Below are 23,332 nucleotides of genomic sequence, written 5' to 3'. Positions count from 1 at the left end.
CTTCTTTATATAATGTAAATTACACAGGATGCTATATTAAAGTTATCTGTAGGATTTTAATTTTAACTGTGCAATTACAGCACTGCATTTATTTCAACTTATGCAGTGTTATAACAGATTTGTATTAACAGTGCTTTTATTCTTATGGATTTTTTTTTTTTTTTTTTTTTTGCCATTTTAACAAACAAAAACATGCTGATTTTGGTTTGATATAACTTTAATACAATATTTATAACAAAACTGGTAAAATATATAGAATATAACAACAGAATATAAAACTGATGCTAAAGCAGCAAAGAAAAGTTCTTAGAAACAAAAACAATAAAAAGAAACATTTGAATTATTACCAATGTGCAAATCACAGAAAGGCATGATTCTCATGTGCTTCACTTACAGTTAACAGTAGAATTTACAACACAACTGACTGACTCTCTTTTTATTCTGACAGCAGAAATTTTATAACAAAATACATACATATTAAGTTATTTAAATCACATTTTATGAAATTTCAAATGAGACAGGATGGCAGACAGTCATTTTAGGACTGCTTACAACAGTTTCAATAAAACAGTTATCACAAAGCTGCCTCAGAACAGGAATTGGTTTATATATGATTAACATCCTTTGATTTAGAAATCCTCCCCATTAAACTCTACAAATTACTTTCCAGCTTTACTTATTTTCATTCATTATTCTTTCAAACTACAAGCTTACATCACAGTTCCCAAGGTTGAATAAGAAACGGGGATATGACAACCAGTAATTGCCTAAATCCACCCCAAATATTAAAGAGATGCTACTACAGACTTATTTAGGAAGTGTGGCATAAAATGCCAGTACATGACACAGAGACTTTATTAGAAAGCTTACATAAAGATTATAATGTGAAAAGAGTAATCTGACACTGTGAACCTTATAACTAGAAAAAAATGTGAAGAAACACAGGTGTTCCTTCTCCCTGCTGTCCTCTCCTCTCTGAATATGAAAATTACATAAAAATTCTATACAATTTAGAGAGTATGAATTATATAAATTGAAAGCAACTTTAAACAGGATGCAATAACAAGAATACTGACTTGGTTCATTTAAGCCACTGAAAAGCTTCCATTCACCATTTCTCATAAATGCATATACACAAACATGTATACATGTGTGCATGCACACAGCAAATTTATATATATATATATATATATATATATATATACATACATACAAATTCACACTGTCAACTACTGCTGACTGGAAGAATGTGAAAATGCACCAAGATCAGAGTACTGACCTGCTAACCCAACTGCATTCTGGTTATAATCTCAACAGGGGTTTACAATAAGCAGATTTTAAGTAAGGGGGAAAAAAAAAAAAAAACCAGGGAATGGAAGGGAAAAGGAGTACTGGAAGCACTTGAAAATTAAAGATAGTTGGAAATATCACACAAGATATTCACTCTGTCAGGTCAAATTGCAATAAGTAGAATATGGATAGGTGCAGTTAAAGATTTTGCAAAATTACTTGGATTTTAAAATATTAAACAGAGATTTTGGGAAAAAAATGGAAAAAACTTTTTTTTTTATTAGACAGAAAACTAAAACTGTTTTTATTTATGAAAAAGTGAAATTTTAAAACAATTTACCTTCTAATGTTAACTATTTCAACAAGTGTGTTATTTTAAACAGTGACATATAAGCTGATTGAAATATATTATATTTTCAATGGCACTTCATTTCTAATTAAATCCATAGCACTATTTCAATTATATTTTAGTTTATAATATAATTTACTAGCTAATGTGGGCAACAGAGCATCCTTTCCATATTATATTTTGATAAAAACTAGTCATAATTAATGTGAATGCTTCCTTTTTTTTTTTTTTTTAAAGTAAGTTTGGATAACTAGGCATCAAATAAAATTGAAAGCAATGTGAAACACAGGATTCACATTCAGCTAATAAATATTTTTCTGTGCAAACGTGGGGTGACCACAACTTGGGCCTGAATAACCACATACACACCTGAGTGGCTTCTGACAGTAAGCACATACGACCTGCTACAGAGGAAAGGTATACAGCCATGGGAGGGGCTCTGCCACTGATCATGTCTGGGACAATGGCTGCTGCTGTTGCTGCTGCAGACTGAGGTGGCATTACAGGGAATCAAACTTGGCTGGAGACTAGCAACTTATAAAGCTACTTGTGGGCAGTGGCAAATGGAGATGATGCAGAACCTGAGCGGTGAAAATGAACGTTCTGCCACTTTCCATCTCTTTTATGCCAAACTCTCGTTTCCTCTGACTGTTGTGTGTGCGCCATTCCAGTCCTATAATTAAAAATTTAATAATAAGCAGTTTCTAATGAAGGGATGATAACATACGATATGTTACATAAAAAGTGATAGTGATGTGCATTGTGGAAGTAGATTTATTCTCTATTTGATTAACACGCAACTTAATCACAGGGAGCCTCTTCAGTGGCTTCTGTATACAGGAAATAAAAATAATTAACTACAGTCAAATGAGATGGTACTATTTTTCTGAATTTTTCTCATATTATAGTAAGTACATGTAAGTTTATTTTTATTTACTGCGTACAAAGTTTACTGAAGAAAGGCAAAAGGTAAGGGGTTGTAATGTATGGCATTTACCTTCAATGAATAAATGCATTTCTAGAAAATAGTGCAATATCATAATGGAATAAATCAAAGCAGTTCTCTGGATACATGGTAAAATTTGGTTTTATTTCTCACAGAGAATAGTTGAATTGATGGTATATTATATTCAGATGATACTGTCTTGTATCACTTTTGTCAGTGATAGCTGATGTCTCTTTCACCATCACAAATATTGCCTATCTGACAAATATTTTGTGATGGTGAGAGATCTTAGAAACAGACAAAAATAATACAGGAATGTAATATTCTTTGAGAAATAAGGGGAAATTTTAACCTGCAGTGAGAGGTACATTAATTTCTTCAATTATAATTTAAATTTACCTGTGCATCATGCCACTAACTAAGAAAAGTGCAGTCACTTTTCAAAGAAATAATAAATATAGATAAATCTGGTAATGGGGTAGAATCTCAATTATTGTACTATCAAATTGTGCAAAGGACATTACACGGCCGTTTATCAAGAAATAATGGGGGGGGGGATGCCAAACAATAATTAAACCATGTAATTATTTGTTTCAATAGAATTTATTGTGCATACAGGAACTCGCCGACTTACGTAAGAGTTTCCGTTCTGCGAAACACTACGTCAGTCAGAATTTCCCCCATGCTTGTGCAGCATGCGCAACTGTGCTCGCTGAATTGGTTGAATCAAAAAAGAAATGTTCGATGAACATGTAAATAGAATTATTTATTGTATTTATTCAATTTTTTATCTCATGTGCAGGAAAAATTACAAAAGCGTGCAATTTTAAAAAAATTTCAAAATTATAAAATTGCAAAAAAGAGAGGAGACAGGCATAATGTCAGTAAGTTTTAGCTTTTGAGCATCATTGCCAGAATCGACGTCTTCAGCTGATAAGTATACCGCTGCAGAGGTTGGGGGCTGTGGTGATTTAGAAGGGATCGGCCGCTCAATCTTATGAAAAAACATTAATGGATGACCGGATGGTGGCTTTTTTTTTTTCCATCGTAGATTTATTTGTAGCAAGCAAGCATATCATTCACCACTCTGTTAACTTTTAAGAATCGTTTGCTGTCAGGATCCATCTTCTCAAACCTCGCCATTGCCGATGCAATTTCACGAAATGCCACTGCCATCTCTCTGGTGATGAAGCATCTTGGCCCCTCAGTTGGTTCATCTTGAGCTACGTCAGCATTTTATTCCTTCTCTTCTTCCTCTATTAACTCCTCCACATCTTTGGCATTCCCCTCCAACTGAAATAGCTCTGCAACCTTTACAATCTTATCTGTAACCTCTTCATATGATTCATCTTTTTTAAATCCTTTGAAGCCTTTTGTGTGTCGTGGGCATATTAAAATACGCCATTTAAACAACTTTCAGTAATTTCCACCCAGGCCTGTTTAAGATGGCGTGGTAAATATTGTAAGATTTCCAAAAGTCTCTTAACGTAAAATTTTTCTCATCATCTACTGCAGACAATGCCTCAGAAAATTTTGTGTAAATAGTATGCTTTTAAATTCAAAATAACACCCTGATCCATAGGTTGGATGAGTGAAGTCGTGTCTGGGTAGAAATATGACATTCATGTTCGAAATGAAATCATCTAGATACGCATGATGTCCAGAAGCATTATCTAATAGAAGCAAAATCTTGGGAGGAACGTCGTTGTCTTTACAATATTTTTCAACCTCTGGAATGAAGCAACATTTAAACCAATCCTCAAAGAGAGATATTGTTATGCATGCTCTCTGGTTCGATAGGAAATCCACGGGTATGGTAGCTTTATAGATGCCCTTAAATGGAGGGTTTCCAGAACGGTACACAAGCAGTGATTTTAATCTGTAATCTCCAGCTGCATTAGCCCCAAGCAAGAGTGTGGCCCTATTTTTTGATGCCTTGAAACCTAGCATTGTATTTTTCCTCTTTGGCAACGTATGTTCGATCTGGCATTTTTTCCAATACAGAGCAGTCTCGTCAATGTTAAAAATTTGCTGCATTGAATAGCCACCTTCATCAATAATTATTTCCAACACATCACAAAATTTCTCTGCAGCTGCAGAATCGGTACTGGCCACTTCACTGCATACTTTGTTTTTGAAACCAGGGCGATGCTTGAACCTATTAAACCACCATTGCTTGCCACGAACTTGGCTTGGGGTTCGCCGCACTTTCCTTAATATCTTTATAAATGCTTGTTGCTTGTGCTTGAATGGTCATTAGACTCAGGGGCACTCGCTTCTGAATCTGATTTTCCATCCATATTATTAATAGCTTTTCCATCTTTGATATAGCATCTGAATGCTGTTTTGTGATCTGCTGGTGATATTAAATGCATTGATCCTTTAACATGTTCTTTTATACGCGGACTTTCCATTAAAATAGTATTTACTGTTGAAGAAACGAGACCTAATTCTGTGCAATAGATGACAAACTTTGTGCTGCTTTGTACTTCTTAATTAATCATCTTCATTTCTAAATAAATTTTGTTTCTTTTCCTAGCACTGCCAGCACTTACATTCTGTTGGTCCTTTTCCCTTCATAGTAGCGCAAAAACCCACACAATTGCAGTTATCGGTATTATCGTAAATGCAATTAGACTCAGGGGCACTCGCTTCTGAATCTGATTTTCCATCCATATTATTAATAGCTTTTCCATCTTTGATATAGCATCTGAATGCTGTTTTGTGATCTGCTGGTGATATTAAATGCATTGATCCTTTAACATGTTCTTTTATACGCGGACTTTCCATTAAAATAGTATTTACTGTTGAAGAAACGAGACCTAATTCTGTGCAATAGATGACAAACTTTGTGCTGCTTTGTACTTCTTAATTAATCATCTTCATTTCTAAATAAATTTTGTTTCTTTTCCTAGCACTGCCAGCACTTACATTCTGTTGGTCCTTTTCCCTTCATAGTAGCGCAAAAACCCACACAATTGCAGTTATCGGTATTATCGTAAATGCAATAAGATCGAGTTTACTACCCGATTGAGTTTATAATTAGATACACTAACAGAAAAGCCCAATAAACCGGAAAGTGCAATTTCCAAGGACTTGGAACAAATTACAAGAAAAAAAAAAAAAAAAAAAAAATGTATTATTGGGTTCACGTTACGATATTTTCACGGGATGCAAAATGTTTCTACGATTTTTTTTAAGTTTGCACAGGCTGGCAAAAACTTATGTAAAGTTGAATTTCCTTAATTCGAGTATTACGTAAGTCAGAGAGTTCCAGTATATGGAGGTTACAAAAAATGCAATTGTGCATTTCTGCATGAACTTCCCAACACAGTTTCCTCCTTAACTAGAAGTATGATGGTGTTTCTAGAGGTGGCACAATCCAATTAGTGCAGGCCTTTACAGTCAATACTGCTATCGGTAACAGAGGCTTATGGCTGCTAACGCTCTAGGCAACTAATAGATCACCCTGTTTTGGATGGAATCCTCTAAATTTAGTAAAATGGCAGGATGATGTAAGGAAGAGAAGTAAAATAATAATAACAATAATAATAATAACTGAAGGGCAAGACCATCCAGCCCAACCATCTAGAAGTTCTTCCTGTGCAACTATATTAGTGACCACCCAGGAAGGAAGAATCCAATGCTCTCTGGTTCGATCGGAAATCCACGGGTATTGTGGCTTTATAGATGCCCTTAAATGTACGAGGATTTCCAGAATGGTACACAAGCAGTGGTTTTAATCTTCCTAATTCATTTCACAAATATACGTGGTCTCAATTCTAATCTCAACGATGTCCATTTCCACTTGCAGTCTGCAAAACCCGATGTACTTTTTCTGACAGAATCTCAGTTATCAGTTGATTCAACTACTGCTCATCTCAGTTGCCCAAATTATTCGCACTATGATTCCTTTCGCCTCAAATGTAGTACTTGTGCATATGTCTGTTCCGATATTCCTTAGAGACTTATAGATGCCCCAACTATATTAGTGACCACCCAGGAAGGAAGAATCCAATGCTCTCTGGTTCGATCGGAAATCCACGGGTATTGTGGCTTTATAGATGCCCTTAAATGTACGAGGATTTCCAGAATGGTACACAAGCAGTGGTTTTAATCTTCCTAATTCATTTCACAAATATACGTGGTCTCAATTCTAATCTCAACGATGTCCATTTCCACTTGCAGTCTGCAAAACCCGATGTACTTTTTCTGACAGAATCTCAGTTATCAGTTGATTCAACTACTGCTCATCTCAGTTGCCCAAATTATTCGCACTATGATTCCTTTCGCCTCAAATGTAGTACTTGTGCGTATGTCTGTTCCGATATTCCCTGTCAGAGACTTGGTAATTTGGAATCTCCTCTTTTCGATCTTCTCTGGCTTAAAATGTCTCTACCTCATTGTGTCAAATTCATCTGTTGTCTCTACCGTCTCCCAATTCAACTAATCACTTGGAGCTCTTTGACTTCCTCTCTTTGCAACTTGACTTTCTCCAGTCCAACTTTCCTAACAGGGAGGTAATTTTCCTTGGTGATTTTAAATGTTCACAACTCCAGCTGGCTTCCGTTTTCTAGTCACACTGACCCAGCTGGTTGAGATGCCGAGGCTTCTGCAATTACTAATGACCTTGCACAGATTGTTCATTTACCTACAAGAATACTGGACAATCATAACCATACAACCAACACGCTTGATCTTTTTCTCACAAACAACCCTTCTAAGTACACGGTCGAAGTGAGAGGTCCTTTAGGCATCTCAGATCACAACTTGGTGATTCTCTTCTGCAATGGAGCCTTTATCTCATGGCTGTTCCCAACCTCGTATTGTTTGGCATTACAAGAATGCAAAATGGGATGACCTGCCAGATTTCTTTTCTTCTTTTCCTTAGTCGGATTACTTTTTCAAAACTTCTGATGTCAACGTTTGCTCAGATCGTGTCAGTGAAATTATTCTTGCAGGTATGGAAACCTTCATCCCACACTCCACTTTAAAATCTTGTCCTTTATCTAAACCTTGGTTTTCCAATAAATGTGCTAAGGCTGTTCAAGAGAAGAACGTTACATACTGTAATTGGCTTGCTTCTAATTCTTCAGTTTCATTTTCTGTCTACACCAAAACTCACAACAATTGTAAAGCACTTATTAATCAGTCCAAACTAGATTTTGAACAGGTTAAGAGTAGAAAATTTGCATCTTGCCCTAATGGTAGCTGAGCATTCTGGTCTCTTGCCAAAGCTATTGGCCGCAACTTTTGCCCATCTCACCTCTGTCCAAACCAGATAGTTCTGTTGTCACTTCAACCAAGGATAAAGCTGACCTGCTAGTATCCCATTTTAGATCCAACTCACATATTAATGATATTGGTAAAACACCTCCCAGCATTCCCAACATGCTCCATTAAATGCCTCCTGTGGTCTTCCATCAAAAGGATGTCAGAAGGATTTTGACGAATCTTGATGCTAAGAAAGTTCCAGGTCCTGATGGTATTTCTCCAATTGTTCTCAAAACCTGTGCTCCTGAACTTATTCCTGTTCTTTGCCGCCTTTTTTCACTTTCTTATTCCAAAGGTGTTTTTTCTTCTACTTGGAAATTTCCTCATATCCAACCAGTTCCTAAAAAGTGTGACAAATCCCTCCCATCCAATTATCGTCCCATTTCAATTACTTCTATTCTTTCTAAAGTAATGAAGAAATCAATTAACCGCCAACCCTTAAACTACCTAGAAACCTTCCCTCTGATCAACGATCGCCAGTATGGATTACGTCAGTGTCGATCCACTGGTGATATTTTGGCTTACTGGTGATATATGGACTAATTCAATGGAAAAGTTCGGTGAAACACAAGCAGTTGCTCTTGACATCTCAAAGGCTTTTGATCGTGCTTGGCATAAAGGTCTTCTAAACAAGCTTCCATCTTATGGTTTGCCAACTGTTTTTTGTAATTGGTTATCCAGTTTTCTCTCTGATCGCTCACTGAGGGTGATGGTAGATGGCTCTCTGTCTTCTAACTTCTCCATTAATGCTGGTGTCCCCCAGTGTTCAGTTCTTTCCCCCACTCTTTTCTTCTTGTATATTAATGACCTTCTTCCATTGACTGGAAATCCTATCCATAGTTTTGCCGATGATAGCACATTGCATTCCACTTTCCATTTTATGAAACCTTGTTCTCCTCAATCAGCTTCAACTTCTCGAAAATTTGCTACCAATTCCTTAAATGCCAATCTCCAGGTAATTCTCCAGTGGGGCAAAGACAGCTTAGTTGATTTCAATCCTTTTAAAACTCAGTCTTGTCTTATATCTCCCAAAAAGGATTCTTCTGCTCCTTTATCTTTGTTTATCTTTGGTGACACTCTGATTTCTAGGCAAGTTGATATATCTCTTTTGGGGATTAACTTGACTTCTTGGCACAAGCACATTACAAATATTGCTGCTTCTGCATCTAAAAAACTTGGTTTTCTGTTTCGCTCTCAGCATTACCTTTCTTCAAAACAGCTGTTCACTCTGTACAAATCACAAATCCGCCCCAACATGGAATATTGTTTCCACATCTGGGATGGTGCCCCCAAAACCTCTCTCAGGCTTCTTGATTCTGTTCAGAAGAGGGTAGTTACGTTAATTAATGATTCATCTCTAATAGTCTCACCATCACTGTCTCATAGATGTACTGTTTCTGATGCATGCCTCTTCTACAGATACTTCCATGGGCACTGTTCTTCTGAATTGGTGTCTATAATTACCGCTCTCTCATTCAAAACAGTCAGAACATGTGCTGCCACCAGCCAACATCCATTTACTGTCCAATTCAAACTCACAGAACCAACTTTTCATCTTGCTTGTTTATTTATTCAACTGCCGTTTTCTGGAACAACCTTTCTTCGTACGTATTTCCTGAAAATTGCAGTCTACAGAAGTTCAAGTGTAATGTCAACAAATATCTTCTTTCATCTTCTCAACCTCCAACCCAACCATGGTACTAAGTACTACAGGTTCCAATACCTCTCGTGTTTGGGGTTTACATAAAAAAAAAAAAAAAAAAAAATGAAATGGAGCATCAAAATGAATCAGTTCACTCACATTCATCATGTGAGCATACTATTACAAAGTAACAGAGCTAAAGACAGACATGACAATGTACAGGATAAAAACTACAAACCAAGTAGTTGGAATGGTTCCTAACTGTTCAGGTCACCAAACAGTGAACAGCAGACCAGAGATGGACCATCTTCAAGAAGAACCTGATAGCTCCTGTAACCTTGAAAAAAATCAAGCAGGATGTGAGCAACCAACTACAAAGAACAATAAATAATGGACACAATGTAACCAGAACTGCAGGAAGAACAGCAAGTACAAGAACTACAACCCAAAGCAGCCAAAGTGGAAACAGACAAGATCGCATTATCCAGAATAGAAGAAGGGTGGAAGAAAGCCCTAGCAGAATTCGAGGGAATGGACCCCACAAAGACCTACACTATACTGAAGCAGAGATCCAACAGCATCCTGTGGCGTCACAGACCATTTCAGTAAGCAAATAATACCAGATTATGTGAACAACAACAACAACAAAGTAACACTAGACACCATCTGCACAGTCATTTACTGCCACTGTAGCAGCCACTAGGATGGACAGAAGTGAAACCAGAGTCCAACATAACACAAAATGCAAAGATAAGGCTCCACCAGTCTGGGATAGAAAGCTACAGAAGAAGACAGAAGAGTAAATATTGGCCAACTGACCCAGTACCAATGGGGTAACAGAAGTAAGAAGCTGATCAGAAAAGTGAAGGGTATCCTCAAGAAAGACAACATCCACAGTAAACACAAGACCTATAATCGAAGAATGCGTTGACACCCTCAAGCAGAAACTCCTGGCACTCAGAAAGAGACTTTGCCATTAGAGGGAGAGTGCCCAGAGGAAAACAGACAACATGTTATTTGATGAAAACCAGAGAGCCTTCTACCAAAAAACTGGACAAGAGGAGAAGGAAGGCAATGGATCCCCAACAAGACGGTACACTTGAGGAGTTCCGGGGAAACCTGTGGAGCAGTGAAGTTAGATATAATGACCATGCCCCCTGGATAGATCTAGAAAGAAAGAAAACCAAGAACATATAAGAGATGACAGAATGGGAGAAAGAAGTACAACAGTTGTTCCCACAAGTGGTGAACCCCAGGAATAGATAACATCCACAACTACTGGTAGAAGTTCAGCTGCACACAGGCACATAGCAGAGCAGTTCACATAATAATGACCCTAAACACAATCCCTGAGTCTCTAACTCAAGGAATTGCCTACCTGAAGGCTAAAGACAAAGGCACTACATGCCCGGAAAAGTACAGACCAATCACCTCAACAACAATGTATTAGATCCAGCGACCAGCTGCATAACTAAAAAGATATCAGACCATTTGGAGAGTCAGAACATTGCAGCTGAACAGCAGAAGAGATGTAAGTAGATAAGCAGAGGATGCAAGGAGCAAATGACCATTGCTGCAGTTATGGAGCAAGATTAGAAGAAGTTCCGAAACCTGTACACAGTCTACAAGAAGCACTGTAACCTGTACATGGTCTACATCAACTACTGCAAGGCCTTCAACTCGATGCTGCATAGCTGGATGATAGAGACATTGAAGGTCTACAAAGCAAAGCCAACCCAACACACTTCCTAGAAGCAACCATGGAAAAATGGAGGAACATCGTCAAGATCAATAAATCAAGACCAGAATGATACACATCAGAAGAGGAATCTTCCAGAGAGATCCTCTTAGCCCACTACTGTTCTGTTTAGCGCTCAATCCACAGTTGAGTACTAAATAGAACCACAGTAAGCTCAGAGCATCTCCTGGAATAACAAGTATGGGTATACCCTAAAAGAAGGGAGGAATAACCTGTATACCCTCTCTCACCTGATGTACATGGATGACAGCAAACTCTATGCTGCAACTGAGAATCAACTCGAACAGTTACTCCAAATCACTGAAGAGTTCAGCAGAGACATCAGGATACAATTTGGCCTAAACAAAAACAACACCAATGGACTGCATCAAGAACATTCAGACAGACGAAACTATCAGCTGAAGACTGGTGAAGAGACTGAAGCTATGACAGAGGGAGAGACACAAATATCAGGGCATGATGCAGGCCCACCACTTAGAACACAAAGAGATCAAGGCCCGCCTCAATGAAAAATACCATCAGAGACTGAGAAGTCTGCCAGAATCAAAGCTGAATGGCAGGAACATAATAATAATAACTGAAGGCAAGACCATCCAGCCCAACCATCTGGAAGTTCTTCCTGTGCAACTACTAGTGACCACCCATAAACACTTATGTAGTCCCAGTACTAATGTACTCCTTTGTGATCACAGATTGGACCAATGCCGAGCTGGAGGAGATTATGAGATTGACCAAGAGCTGCCAACACCACCCAAAGTTGGCTATCGAGAGAGTGACTATAGCCAGTAAAGGAGGGAGGGGTACTGACTGACCTCCTTGAACAGAAGAAGTTACTTCCAGGGAAACACAGCACCAATCTGCCAAGCCACAAGAAAGACAGACAAACAGCACACAACACTCAACAAGGGGACCACACTGACACAGACAGAAGAAACAAAGACAGAAAGATGGGAAAACAAGACACACCACGGCAGGCAATACAATGACCTTCATCAAGACTACATAGATATGATGGCTTCCAATGCTTGGCTCAAGAAAGGAAAGCCCTTCCTCAAGATCAAAGGATTCATGCTCGCCATCAAGACCAGGTAATCAACACTAGGAATTACAGGAAATACACTGCCAAGGACCCTGGAGTAACAGATGACACATATTGTTGAAGCCACCTGGCCAAAGAAACAATCTTGCACATCAGCACAGGATGCAGAGAGATCACCCAGACACGACCAGGTGGACAGGATAATACATCAGAAGCTAGTGCAAAAATATCAGCTGATCAAAGAAAGTTTACAGACCTCTATTTAAACTATACTGGGAATGTACTATGATAATGGACAAGATGATCCTGCACAATAGACCAGATATAACCCTCATAGACAAGAAGGAAATGGCTACCAACCAGATCAACATAGTGGTGTCCAACACTAGTAACCTCCAGAAAATATGAGGAAAAGATCAGGAAGTATTCAGAGCTAAGACAGAAAGTCAAAGATATGTGGCATATAGAACAAGTAATGATCATCCTGATCACTGCATCAACTACTGGCATAGTGCCAAAATGCCTCCATAAGACCCCAGCCACAATTATTGCTAATTGGAGGCCTATAGGCCTCCCAGAGAACACTTATATGGAACTCCAGAAAGCCACGATCCCAAACACCTGAGAATTCCTTGATCAACAGTAATAATAGTAACAATTCAATAATAATAGTAACTGGACACAACCAACCACCCCATGCACTTTGGTATCGGTATCCGTAATGGGGCAGAAAAACCTCCCATTAGCCTAGTGGTTACAATGCTGGACCACCAATATCATGGACTGGGGTTTAAATCCCACTGCAAAGGGGGGGGGAGGAGGATTGCAAAAGTTGCTTCATCAGACCTACCTTCCACAAAGTTGAATAATAATAAAAATGAGATATAACGGAAGTCATCCTAGGTTTTACATTTACTTCTTTCAAATATTTATTTAATCCCTCATAAATCTATACAAGCTCTCCGATTCTACATGGCCAGGTAGAAACTTGTTCTAACAGTTAATTACAACATATTTACATATTTCTATTATATTTTTTAAATAATAAATAGTCTGAAATTTCAATATCACTGCTTTCATGTTTCCCACTTCACTTGAATAGTTTCTCATCACGAAAGATCCTTTGTAAATATTGATGCAAATTACCTATTCAATTCATCCATATCAGCTAGATTATCTAAGACTTTCTCAATACAGAAGGGTCTGATTTGTTCTTATTTTCTTTGTATTAGTATATGTGAAATATACCCTCCCACCTTCTTTGCCCTCTTAACCAGCAATTTCTATTAATTTGCCTTTGCCAGCCTAACCTTTTCTGTGGTATCATTTACAATTCAAATTGTAGCTGTTATGAGAAAGTTAGTGTTTCATTACCCTAAAACTTGCCCACCTTATTTTTTTCTGCTCTGGCTGGCTCATTATTTGCCCATTTCAGGAACTTCTTCATGTTATATTTTCTTAATGGTTTATAATTCCATTTCTCCGAATGGAACTACAAAAACATAATTTTCAGCATCACACAAATGCTTACTGATTTAATATTTAAGTTTTCTTCAAATATTTAATGTGTTTTATAAAATAAAAAAAAAAAAAGATAAATTCTACAAACAGTTTATTTTTATTTAAGAAAGAAATGCACTTGTAAAAAATTGTGCTAGGTTAAGTGCATAGTTTATTTTTAAAATAGCTAATATGGTGGGAAAGGTTTCTAGCCTCTGAAGTAAATAAGTTTTGTTTACAGTTACAAGTTTTGAGGGTTTGCTGTTCCCTAAACTCTTATTAGAAAATTTCGGAGAACAGAAATAATAACATAATTTTCTATAGCATACCAATATCAAAAACCTTATTTTAACCACTTTGTTTCCCAACCATTTAACCTTCACTTTACACATATAGCAGTAACTTGCCCCATTGCAACACTGCTCCAAATAGCACAGAAGCCATTGACGTGGAACAGTATCAAAAGATTTACTTAAATCAAAAATATGTGATGTGAAAACTTTTGTTTTGGATCCAGTTCCTTTGTGACTACTTCATAAAAAAAAAAAAAAAAAAAGTAAAGTGCAGCCATTATCAACCCACTGCAGGATGGAAGCCTCCTCAACGATTCATGCTGAGGGGAAATGGACCATAATCTGCCACGCTGGTCCAGTGCAGGTTGGCAGATCAACCGTATTCAGCAGTCAGGGGCTTGAACCCCCGGTCTACTCAAAGAGCGTGTGCTACTGCACTCCCGCTCCTGCCCACTCGGCTACGGAGGCCCGATTGTTAATTAGTTACTACTTCATAGTAACTAATTAACAATCTTCCCCTTAACAGGTCTATACTGTTATTTCTGTATAACTTGTGTTCCTGTCTCAAGATGATTCTACATTTCTTCTTCAACCATTAACTCCATTATTTTCCCTGGCACAAAAGTCAAACTTATAAGTCTCACATCTGGCACACCCAGGGTCCTGATCTGGATATCATCATTCTTCTCTTTCTTGGTGATTCCCTTCTACTTCTGACTCGTGTTTCTTCTTCTTTTCTCTCTGTCTCTCTCTCTCTCTCTCTGTGGGAAACTTAGAAAAATTTTTTTTTTTGGCTGATGCAGCAAAAGCCTCAGGCTTCCTTGCACCATATGGCTAATAATAATAATAATTTAGCTCTTTGATCCATCCCTTTGTGAATAGGAGAAACATTTGCATGTCTCCAGTGTCAATAGGGACATCCCCAGGATCCTACGATGCTCTCATAATTATGGCTAAAGCTTTGCTTACCTCTTTTGCTAATTCTTTTAATATAATTAGGTAGATTCCATAGTCCCAGGTACCATGTTGTTTACTTAGCTTCAGCAATTTCTTTTCACTTTCTTCTCAGTTAACAGAAAATCAAAAGCTCCCTGTTATAACATGGTATACTTTTGGCATTCCCACCCCTAAAAACTTCACATTTGAATATAGATGCAAAATATTTATTCAGTTTTTCAGCAATCAGTACAGGATTATCAATAGTTATGCCATTCGTGACCTGTGGTCCAATGTGTTTCATTCCTTTCTTTCTAGTGTCAACATAAACAAAGAATTCTTTGATACATTTCTTTAAATTCTTAGCCAAAGACTTCTCAATCTACCATAGCTTGCATTGCCCCCTTAATGACTGCAGCCTAGTTTTCACTTATTCTAGGTTTCTGTGTCCCCTGACAATACTAGCCAAAGATTTACTTTTGAAAATAATTCTTAACTTTAAGAATTATTTTCGAAATCTACGCATAAAAATTGACTGCAAACAGCTGATATATTAGTGGAGTTAAATATAATCTGTTTGCAGTCACTTTTTATGCATAGATTTCGAAAATAATTCTTAGTTTAGATTTTGAAAAATTTTAAATCACATCATAATTTCTATATATACAGGTTTCTGTGTTTACCCATAAATACATATACCTTACTACAAAACATAAAGAATTAGTGTGACAGGGATGTGTTGGGGTCTTACCTGCGAATAATGTTTGCACATGCTCATAGATGGAGTAAGGGAAGGTTAACATATTCAATCTTTTCCATCTGCCTCCCACCTCTCTTTCAGTAACAGAAAGACAGATGTAGTGTGTGCATGTGTTCAGTTTTATCTGCATATCTATCACATGTTTGTCTGTTTTGCTTAGCATTGTATTATTAAGATTATAAACAGAAGCAAAGGAAGTGTCTGAAACACTGTACAAATTCTGCTACACGTTTGGATGGTTTACAACCCTAGGGGCTCACACATCTGGTGAGTATGGGCTTGGCACACCTAGGGTCCTGAGCTGGATATCATCATTCTTCTCTTTCTTGGTAATTCCCTTCTACTTTTCTCTCTCTCTCTCTCTCTCTCTCTCTCTCTCTCTCTCTCTCTCTCTCTCTCAGGGTAACTTGGAAATTTTTTTTAGCTGGTGCAGCATAAGCATCAGGCTTTCTTGCACTATATGGCTAGTAATAATAATAATAATAATAAAAACAAAAACTCAGAGGAATAAATCTAGAGTAGTACTAATTGTGCATAGTCATTGTGCTCTGGCTGCAAGACTGGTGATCAGAACAAAACTTGGGGGTCATATATGTGCTGTATTACCTGCATCACAAATCTGAGGATGTGACCAAATAGGAAAATTAAAAGTGTGCCTTTTGCTGTTCCTACAATATAGCAAGAACTTCAATCAGGAACTAAAATGACAGTATATTGAAAATGTCCCAAAATGTTCCCAAATATTTCACTATGGAAGACGGTATGTGTTTCTGTAAAGCATTTAGCATCTTCTAAACAAACTTGGCAATGAACACAATGATATCAATGCAGTATATTTATTGATGCCTTAAGATTAAGTTTAAGATGTTTTGTAAACCCCTGGCACCACCATGCCGTGATGGGACTAATTGTATGTCTATCAATGCTGCAATTAAAGATTCTATTCTATTCTATTTTTAAAAGCATTTTGCTGCATAATCGAAATACATTCCTATCAGTTCATCTATTTCATGCTGTTGGTGTGAAAGAAACATATTAGCATTAGCATTAGTTGAGGCATATGATGCCAGAAAACAAGTTTATACAGCATCAACCAAAAAGGGGGAAAAAAAAAAAACACCTTCCCATTTCACCCATTTAGTCACTTCACTGCAAATCTTTGTCTAGTTCAGCCTTAAATTTATTTAAGCTATCAACTTCCACAGCAACAGATGGAAGTCTGCTCTAGCAATCAACTACCCGCTGGCTAAAGGCAAACTTCCACACATCTATTCTACCATTGTCTTTCCTCAATTTGAATCTATGCCTCCTCAGGTTCTTAATCTGAGCAAGCGGAAGTATCCCGTTAGCACTGAGTCTGCTCAAACCATTCAAGGCCTTATACACCCCAATCAGATCACCTCGCAGGTGCCTAGTCTCCAGATGCTGCAACTTGCAGAACTTGAGAACTTGCTTTCTCTGTACTTGTGTTAGCAACTCTACATCCTTCCTAAAATGAGGCATCCAGACTGTATACAGTACTCGAGGTGTGACCTGACCATTTCCTTATACAAGGGGATAATCATCACCTTGTCTCTGCTAGCAAAATTCCTATATATCATTGACAAAACTCCATGAACTGCTCTGGCAGCCCATCTGCACTGCTCAGAGAACTTCATATCTGACTGCAGAATTACTCCCAGGTCTTCTTTATTCTCCATCTCCCTGAGTGTAGTACAACACAGTTGGTACGTTCCTCTTGGGTTACTACTAACCCAGTGCTTTTTTTGGGATGGTACGACGTACTGGCACCTTTATTAACAGTGATGTGTGACATTTGGATGTAATGCACTTTGAAATTTGCAATATTCCTTAAATTTGCTATTCAAAAAAGCTTAAACTTATTTAACTAAATTCATTTTTCACTGTCAATTGTTAAGATATTTTCTACGTAAAACTGTATAACCATTTTTACAATTCTAAATTACTCAGTCGGACCTCTGTTTAACGAAATCCTTTTATGGCGAATTATTTTGAATTCCCCTTGGAAGTTACATTTAAAATACTTTCCGTTGAGCGAGAGAATTTTAATATAGTGAACAGATTAGGAGAGTATATACTCGGCACGCACTGTTCACATTTCTGGTCTTCAGACAATTTAGGCAATTAGTGCTGCTGCGCGAATTAAGAGGGCTAAAGGGATTACCATTCTACAACTTAGTGGTACCTGATAAAACCTATTCGACCACCTGTCCCACATATGGAGAAGTTGCGTTAGTCAGCAGTGAGCAGATTAAGAGGTATTCCCAATGAGGTCTGGTCCACCTTCTACTGCAGTGGTGTCCAAACTTTTCCCATACAGGAGCCATATTCAAAAAAAATTCGAAGTTAAATTTCTTTAGTGTGTTCCTTTTTCCATATCTTGTTGCACGTAAAAATAAAATTGAAAATATTCGAAAATTTTATTAAGTACAATACGCAATTACATTTACTGAACAAAACATTTAATAAGAACATTTTTTTGATAATTAACAAAATTTAAAATGCTGTTTTAGTTCACTTTCCTGGCGGGCCGTAGGTTGGTCACCGCTATGAATCAACTGTAAGTGTCCCGTTCGAGAATTAGGAGAGGGTGATCTTCTTTTACCTCGACAAATAATCATCTGTTGTTTTGCGAAAGTGCATTATACAAAATCTTCCCCATCTCTGTTTAGATGTTCACAGTAAAAAAAAAATTCAAATTTAGGAACTAGTGACAATGCCGATGACAAGAGAAAGAAAATGAGGACAACGAAAGTATTAAACCTAAACGTGAAATGATGGCATTTGGTGAAACTGAAGTAAGAAAATTGTCAATTAGGTTACAGTTAAATGAAAGAGATACAATTTGTAGATTTTGGGAATACCTAATTGAAAAGATGGTTTCGGAAGAATTGAAGCATTTGATGGATGCTCTGAGTATGATACCAATTTCATCGAGTGAATGTGAACAAGGATTTTCACAAATGAATCTGATTGTCAGCTCAACCAGAGCTTCGTTGATGACAAAAACAGTTTCTTCACTACTGTTTGTAGGCCCACTGCTGACCCGCTTTGATCCAGCAAAATATGTTGATTCGTGGCTGCTCCGAAAACGTCATTAAGCAAGAGACACACAAAGAATAAGAAAAGAAGTCGGCAGAGAACTTAATAAAAATTTGGAATATTCTACAAAACCTTTATTATGAAATTATTTTTATTTATGTTATTTATTTTTACTTATTATTTTTAGGGGCCATAGTCTAACGCAGGACCTTATAATGTCATTCGCTTGTCTGTCTGTTCGTCCATCCGTTTGTCACAGCATTGTATCTCTGGAACCACTCAACCTATTGACTTGAAATTTTGCATGGATTTCTACATAACGCCATATTGATCGTTGTTGAAAACTTTGTCTGAGAAATAGGGGGGGGGATATGGGGGGAACAAAAATGTTGTTGATAACCTATAGCTTATTATACATCATTGGAAAGAGCTCAACGAGTAGGTTTAAAATATAATTTTAAAATATTTTTAAAATTAACAATGGCGGTGCCATACAGGAAAATGTGAGTAATTTTTGTGTCTTCCCCCCTCTATTTCCATCACTAACAGAGCTAAAAATTATTTAAAAATCAAATTAGCTATGCGTTATTCGATGTTTATCAAGGGAAAACTATTCCGATTGAAATCTATTATTTAATTTTTGTGTTAATATTTAAAAAAAAATTTTATTGCACTTCGAAGCACGCTTCTTTGTACTAAGTAACTCTTATTTTGGTGACCTAAAGGTTGCTAAATAGTTAGTTATAAAGGTCATTTATAAATTTTGCGACGAGAAGTATTTTTTAACAATTTTCAAAGCTAGAGTTGTCCCGGCAAGGAGGTACTCGGAGAGCCAGTGTTGAGGTGGCAGTGGTGGAGAGGTGCCTGCAGGGAGTCTTGCACAGCCCTCACCTGCCAGTCGCTTCTCCCACCCTTGGTCATTCACAAAAACTGCAAAGACTCAAATAGACGTTTTTGTTAGTTTCTCAGTTTTAGGCCAAGCCGGGGTATTATAAACTTTTTTTCAGTTACCATAAAGCTCTCTATTTGAGATACTACACTAACGATCATTCGTAACTACGGACCCTTCATCCTGAGTGCTCGGCACTCAGTAGTTGATCGATTTATTTACTTATTTTACTCATCTTTTACTTATTTTTTTAATATACTTGAATAATAAATTTATGCTTAATAAACTGTGTTGATATACTAAATTTGTTGTTCTTATTCCAAAAACATTACTACGAAAGTAACAATATCAGAAAAAAAAAACTTTTAGAGTACTTTTCATATCCTTTTAATTTTCAATTTTTCCTGATAGCAAAAAATGACTATCGGCACCAATTTTTTATCAAAAAAAGCACTGCTGCTACCCATATAGAGTACTTTGCATTTGTCAATGTTAAACTTCAGTTGCCACTTCTCAGCCCATCTGCCTAACTTTTCTAGATCCTGTTGCAGTAGCATTCTGCCATTAACAACCCTACCAACCTTTGTATCATCTGCAAACTTGAACATTAAGCCTGATATACATTCACTGATATCATTGATAAATATACAAAACAATAATGGGCCCAGCACCAAACCCCGGGGGACTCCACTAATAATATTAGTCCATGTAGAGCAGTCTCCATTTATTACCACTCTCTGTTGTCTCCCACTCAACCATCCCTTTATCCATTGAAGTAACTTGAAAGTAAATGCAGTAATATGAAAGCGTGTCACAGGTAACTGAGAGGAAAGTGGAGGAGAAATTGTTGAGGATAAACATGAAAAGGCACCCGGGGTGGATGGGATCTATCCAGTTATATTAAAGGAGGCAGCAAAGGAAGTAAGCAAATCCTTAGCCATAATTATGAGAGCTTCTTTGGACTCAGGGGAGGTACCCATAGACTGAAGACGTGCAAATGTGACCCCAATTCACAAAGGAGCAAAGGCTGACACAAGTAATTATAGACCTTTGAGTTTAACTTCTGTTCCATGAAAATTAATGGAGGCACTGGTTAAAGAAGCACTGCAGGATCATCTAGACAAGACTTCAGTTATAACTCGGACATAGCATAGTTTTGTTAAGGGAAAGTCTTGCCTGACCAATTTGACTGGATACTATGATGCAGTCACAAAAGAACTGGATGCAGGGAATAACTTTGATATCATATATTTGGATCTTAGAAAGGCTTTTGATACTGTTGCACATGGAAGACTGCTGCACAAATTAGAGCACTGTTGCACTGGAGGCAAATTGCTGCTATGGATAAAGGGATGGTTGAGGGGAGAAGACAGAGAGTGGTAATCAATGGACACTGCTCATCGTGGACTAATGTTATTAGTGGAGAGACTCAGGATTTAGTGTTGGGTCCATTATTATTTTCCGTATTTATAAATGATATTGATGATGATATATCAAGCTTAATGTCCAAGTTTTCAGATGATACAAAGTTGGCAGGGTTGTTAAGGACACTACTGACACTATGCTGCTGCAACAGGATCTCAAAAAGTTGAGCAGATGAGGTGAGAGTTGGCAAATGAAGTTTAACATTGACAAATGTAAAGTACTACATATGGGAAACAGTAACCCCAGAGCAACCTATGAACTCTGTGGTACTACACTAACAGTGGTAGAGAATGAAAAGGAGCTGGGGGTAATTGTGCAGTCAGATATGAAGTTCTCTGAGCAGTGCAGATGGGCTACAAGAGTAACTCATGGTGTCTTGTCAATGATATACAGGAATTTTTTTAGCAGGGATAAGGAGGTGATTATTCCCTTGTATAAGGCAATGGTCAGGCCATACCTTGAGTACTGTATACAGGTCTGGAGACCTCATTTCAAGAAGGATGTAGATCTGCTGGTTTTTTTTTTTTTTTTTTTTTTTTGGCTGATGCTGTATAAGCTTGCTTTCTTGCATCATATGCCTCTACTAATGCTAAGATCCTGAGTTCAATAAAATGACATGACTTTGCTTGGAATGTCTGTGGTGATCTTTAACTGGATTTCTTGTTGGTCTTCAGGGGGGTTTTACGAAGTACTGCTGTCTTCTATGTTTGCAGGACAGTCTTGCAAGAGAAAAAATATTGGATAACAGTGGAAAAAGAGGGAGGAATTTTTACCAGTAATATAAAGTAATATAAAATACCAGTTATTATAAAATAAGTTTCGCTATTCAGGAGACCCTAGTGTCAAAATGGTTAGCAATAGTGCTGTGAAAATCGGTGGGTATGTCAGTTAGGGTATGGGGAAGCGATTTGTAGAAGAAAAAAAATTAGTTCAAATTACTGCCATTAAGGGAGAAACTGACACCGTAAACATGAGATGGAATACTTAACTTAGGATTAGATTTTAACATCAGAACTTAGAAATCTACATATATTGTTCTATGTGCTTTCCCTTACTTGAGAGGACATTCTGAAATTGGAGGACTGTGTGTGCCAGTTTTATGTAGCATCTCGTTGGGGATGTTGGCTTCTTGCTGTTTAATGCTTGCTTTCAAATTGACAAGCAAGCAAGCAAGCTGTATGCCACCATGGTAAACTCTGTTTTTCATGTATCCTCATAGCCAGAAATCATAGGGATTGAGATCTGTGATCGGGCTGGCCAGAACTGTGGAAAACCTCTAGAAATGATGTGATCTTTTCCGAATGTTGAATAGAGCAAATCCTTCACTTGTCAATCAACGTGGGGAGGGGCACCACCTTCAATGAACACTACGGTCTCCAGACATTGCCTTTCTTGCAGAGCAGGAATAATGTGATCTCTTAGAAGAGCGCAGTACCGTGGACTAGTTACCGTACACCTTACGGAGCCATGAGGTGTATACTCTTCAAAGAAAAATGGCTGATTATAAACTCTGCTGTGAATCCACACCGTACTGTAATGTATGGACTTTGCAGTGGTCTTTCATGCACAGCAGATGGATGAGAAGGTTCTGCGCAGGTGCCTACCCACCACCAGTGCTGCAACACTGGCTCTGAGTACCTCCTTGCTGAGACAACTCCGGCTTTGACAATTTTTAAAAAATACTTTTCGTCTCAAAATTTATAAATGACCCTTATAGAATTATTAACTAACTATTTAGCAACCTTTCTGTCACCAAAAGGAGAGTTACTTAGTACAAAAAAGCTTGCTATCGAAGTGCAATTTTTTTTTTTTCAAATTTTAACATAAAAATTAAATGATAGATTTCAATCAGAATAGTTTTTCCTTGATAAGCATCGAATAACGCATAGCTAATGTGATTTTTAAATTTTTAGCTCCATTAGCGATGGAAATAGTGGCGGGACACGAAAATTACTCACATTTTCCTGTCTGGTGCCACCATTTTTTTTTTTTTTTAATTATATTTTAAACCTACTCGTTCAGCTCTATACAATGGTGTATAATAAGCTATAGGTTGTCGACAACATTTCTGTCCCCCCCATTTCACAGTACCATTTCTTAGACAAATTTTTGTCAACAACAATCAATATGGCATTATGTTGGCCCACATGATGTACAAACCCACGCA

The 23,332-nt window shown here is 37.4% G+C and overlaps 1 protein-coding gene across 6 annotated transcripts in view; it reads right to left on the bottom strand.

Annotated features, from left to right (window-relative positions):
• Positions 1 to 1,193: 1,193 nt before the first annotated feature.
• Positions 1,194 to 23,332, bottom strand: part of LOC150083775 (calcium/calmodulin-dependent protein kinase type II alpha chain) — a 740,997-nt gene continuing 718,858 nt past the window's right edge. For all 6 annotated transcript variants that reach the window (XM_090378214.1, XM_090378218.1, XM_090378216.1 and 3 more), the window contains one exon: positions 1,194 to 2,312. In XM_090378214.1, the coding sequence (XP_090234340.1) occupies positions 2,183 to 2,312 (130 nt within the window). In that variant the 3' untranslated portion in view covers positions 1,194 to 2,182. The remainder of the gene's footprint in view (positions 2,313 to 23,332) is intronic.

The sequence above is a fragment of the Mastigoproctus giganteus genome, chromosome 7, assembly GCF_048544385.1.
Source record: "Mastigoproctus giganteus isolate SK-2022 chromosome 7, ASM4854438v1, whole genome shotgun sequence".
Lineage (NCBI taxonomy): Eukaryota > Metazoa > Arthropoda > Arachnida > Uropygi > Thelyphonidae > Mastigoproctus > Mastigoproctus giganteus.
Note: the sequence above shows the minus strand (reverse complement) of the source record. Positions and strands in the feature narration are given on the sequence as shown.